Here is a 2,500-nt window from a genome sequence, read left to right on the forward strand (position 1 = left end):
TCTCTCTCTCTCTCTCTCTCTCTCTCATTCTCTCTCTCTCTCTCTCTCTCTCTCTCTCTCTCTCTCTCTCTCTCTCTCTCTCTCTCTCTCTCTCTCTCTCTCTCTCTCTCTCTCTCTCTCTCTCTCTCTTTCTCTCTCTTTCTCTCTTTTTAAGCAGAAGTCCTTGGTTACACCCTCTGGATGACCTATCTTTTATCTCAAAAAGTGACCTATTTTATCTTATTCATTTATTCATTTGTTTATTTTTTGAGAAGTCCTTACTTGTGTTTGACTTTTGGTAGGGTCTCTTGTTTGCTCACTCTCTTAATTTTTTCGTGTTGTCTTTCATCTCCTCAGAAATTACCTCCCCCTCCTCCTCCTCTTTCTTCTTATCTTCTTTCTCTTCCTCAACTACCAAAATCACCATCACAATTATCGGCTTTTTTCGAAAGTGCACACCTATCCGACAGAGCATTGAAAAATTAAGTATTAATTTTGTAAATTGTAATACATCACCGTAATATACGTTTTTCTTGGCGGAAATGAACAACAACGACAAAAATACTAAAGACACATACACTAACGAACGAAGCTACAATCACAGGGTGGGGACTCCTTGTTATTCTTCCAGTCCCGCTAAAAGCAAATACACTACCGAACGAAGCTGTGACCGTAGGATCTGGAATACGCTCTCAGTACTTCTGTCAGTGCCTCACACGGTACATATCGAGCCGAGATTCATGCATTTCTTAAAGCTATGCAACTCCTGTAGCCTACACCCCGCAGTCGGATCGAATGCGATACCAAAACCAGCCTTCAATATCCTAACGACGACGACAACGACAACGACGTATCTGATGACCTATAGAATTACAGGTATCGCATTACTAAATGCAGGTTAGGTTAGGTTAGATTAGGTTAGGTTAGGTTAGGTTAGAATAGACGTATTTATCATACTTTAATTTCTTCGACCTCTAGATCTATCAAAACAAAGATGACGTCTTAAGCAACCCCAGTGGCTATGTTTGTAAGCTGACCGCTTTCAGCAGCCTTATCTGTTATTGATTTCCGATAAAAAAACCGTATATTACGTGGATGTATTATAGTTTACAAAATTGATAATATTCTATTTTCTAATGCTATATCGCAGGTAGATGTCTACTTACAAAAATTCATCCAATTATCACCACCACAATTATACTACTACTATCACCATCATCACTATCACCACCGCCATCACCACCATCCCCACCATCACCACCATCACTACAACACCATCACCGTCAGAGCTACCACCATCACCAGCAACATCACCACCTCCACCACCACCACCATCACGACCACCACCATCACCACAACCACAGTTATCACCACCATCACTACCACTACCACCACCAATAAGCCTGTCCCTTCTATTTCTCCCATTAGCTGTATAAAATTGTCTGCCATTGACCAGAAGAAACTGTATAACATACATCACTCTGTTGAGGGAGCTGAGTTCCCCCTCCTTCCTCCCCTTCCCCCCTACCTTATTCACTCTCCTCCTCCTCCCCCTACACCTCCCCTCCACACTTCCCTCCACACTTCTCTCCTCCCCCTCTTCCTCCTCCTCCCCTCCTCCTTCACCTTCCTCCTATATTCTACCCTGTCTCCTCCCCCTCCATTCCCCTTTTCTTCCACTCACCCTCCCCAAATCATTCCCTCTTTCCCTCCGCACCTCTCGCCCTCCCCCTTCCCCTTCCTCTTTCCCCTTACCTTTTCACCCCCACTGGCTTCCCCCATCCATTTCCAACCACCCCTTCCCGTCCCCTCTCCTTCTCCTCTCCCCCTTCTCCCCAATAAGCGTTGCTACAGAGACGAACAAAACTACTTCCCGGAGATTAAGAAAAAAAGGTTACCATGGAAACATCGAAGTCAGTCTACCCACCATCCCAACAAAACTTTCTCCTTCGCAGAAGAAAGCGCGGAGAATCTGGTGCCGCAAGAACTTCGAGCGGCGCCTTCCCCCTCTGGCGTGGTTGCCGAAGTACAGTGGACTCCACATCGTGGGAGACATCGTTGCCGGATTCACTGTTAGTCTGATGATTATTCCTCAAGGTCTTGCCTACGGTCTTGTCGCTGGACTTCCTCCCATCGTAAGTCCACTTATACATGATTTTGATGATATGGAACATAAGCACATGGGAAAACACGAAATCCTAATCACTTTAACGTTTCGTTCAAAAGGGAACATACATACATACATATATATATACATATATATATATATATGTATATATATATGTATATATATACATATATATGTATATATATATATATGTGTGTATATATATACATATATATATATCAGATAATTTTTATGACCATCGCACAAGGATTCGAACCTGCGCTGTACATGACGACAAGAGGCCCGCCATGACTACTGCCTTAGACCGCTCGACCAACTGATACTTAAAATCGTACGAACTCAGAACACTTACTGGTTCTCGAGATTGAGAAGGTCACTACCTGCAACCCTATT

General features: G+C 43.5%; 2 protein-coding genes across 3 annotated transcripts in view; one reads left to right on the forward strand and one right to left on the reverse strand.

The window, feature by feature from the left end:
* LOC143023775 (uncharacterized) overlaps nt 1–2,500 on the reverse strand; it is a 776,468-nt gene that overhangs the window by 88,535 nt on the left and 685,433 nt on the right. The gene's annotated exons all lie outside the window — the stretch shown is intronic.
* LOC143023772 (sodium-independent sulfate anion transporter-like) overlaps nt 1–2,500 on the forward strand; it is a 36,846-nt gene that overhangs the window by 10,173 nt on the left and 24,173 nt on the right. Inside the window, exon 4 of the mRNA XM_076182384.1 lies at nt 1,935–2,114. Within this exon, the coding sequence (XP_076038499.1) occupies nt 1,935–2,114 (180 nt within the window). The remainder of the gene's footprint in view (nt 1–1,934; nt 2,115–2,500) is intronic.

The sequence above is a fragment of the Oratosquilla oratoria genome, unplaced genomic scaffold, assembly GCF_046742065.1.
Source record: "Oratosquilla oratoria isolate Oo_2021 unplaced genomic scaffold, ASM4674206v1 SCAFFOLD59, whole genome shotgun sequence".
In the NCBI taxonomy this organism is placed as follows: Eukaryota; Metazoa; Arthropoda; class Malacostraca; order Stomatopoda; family Squillidae; genus Oratosquilla; species Oratosquilla oratoria.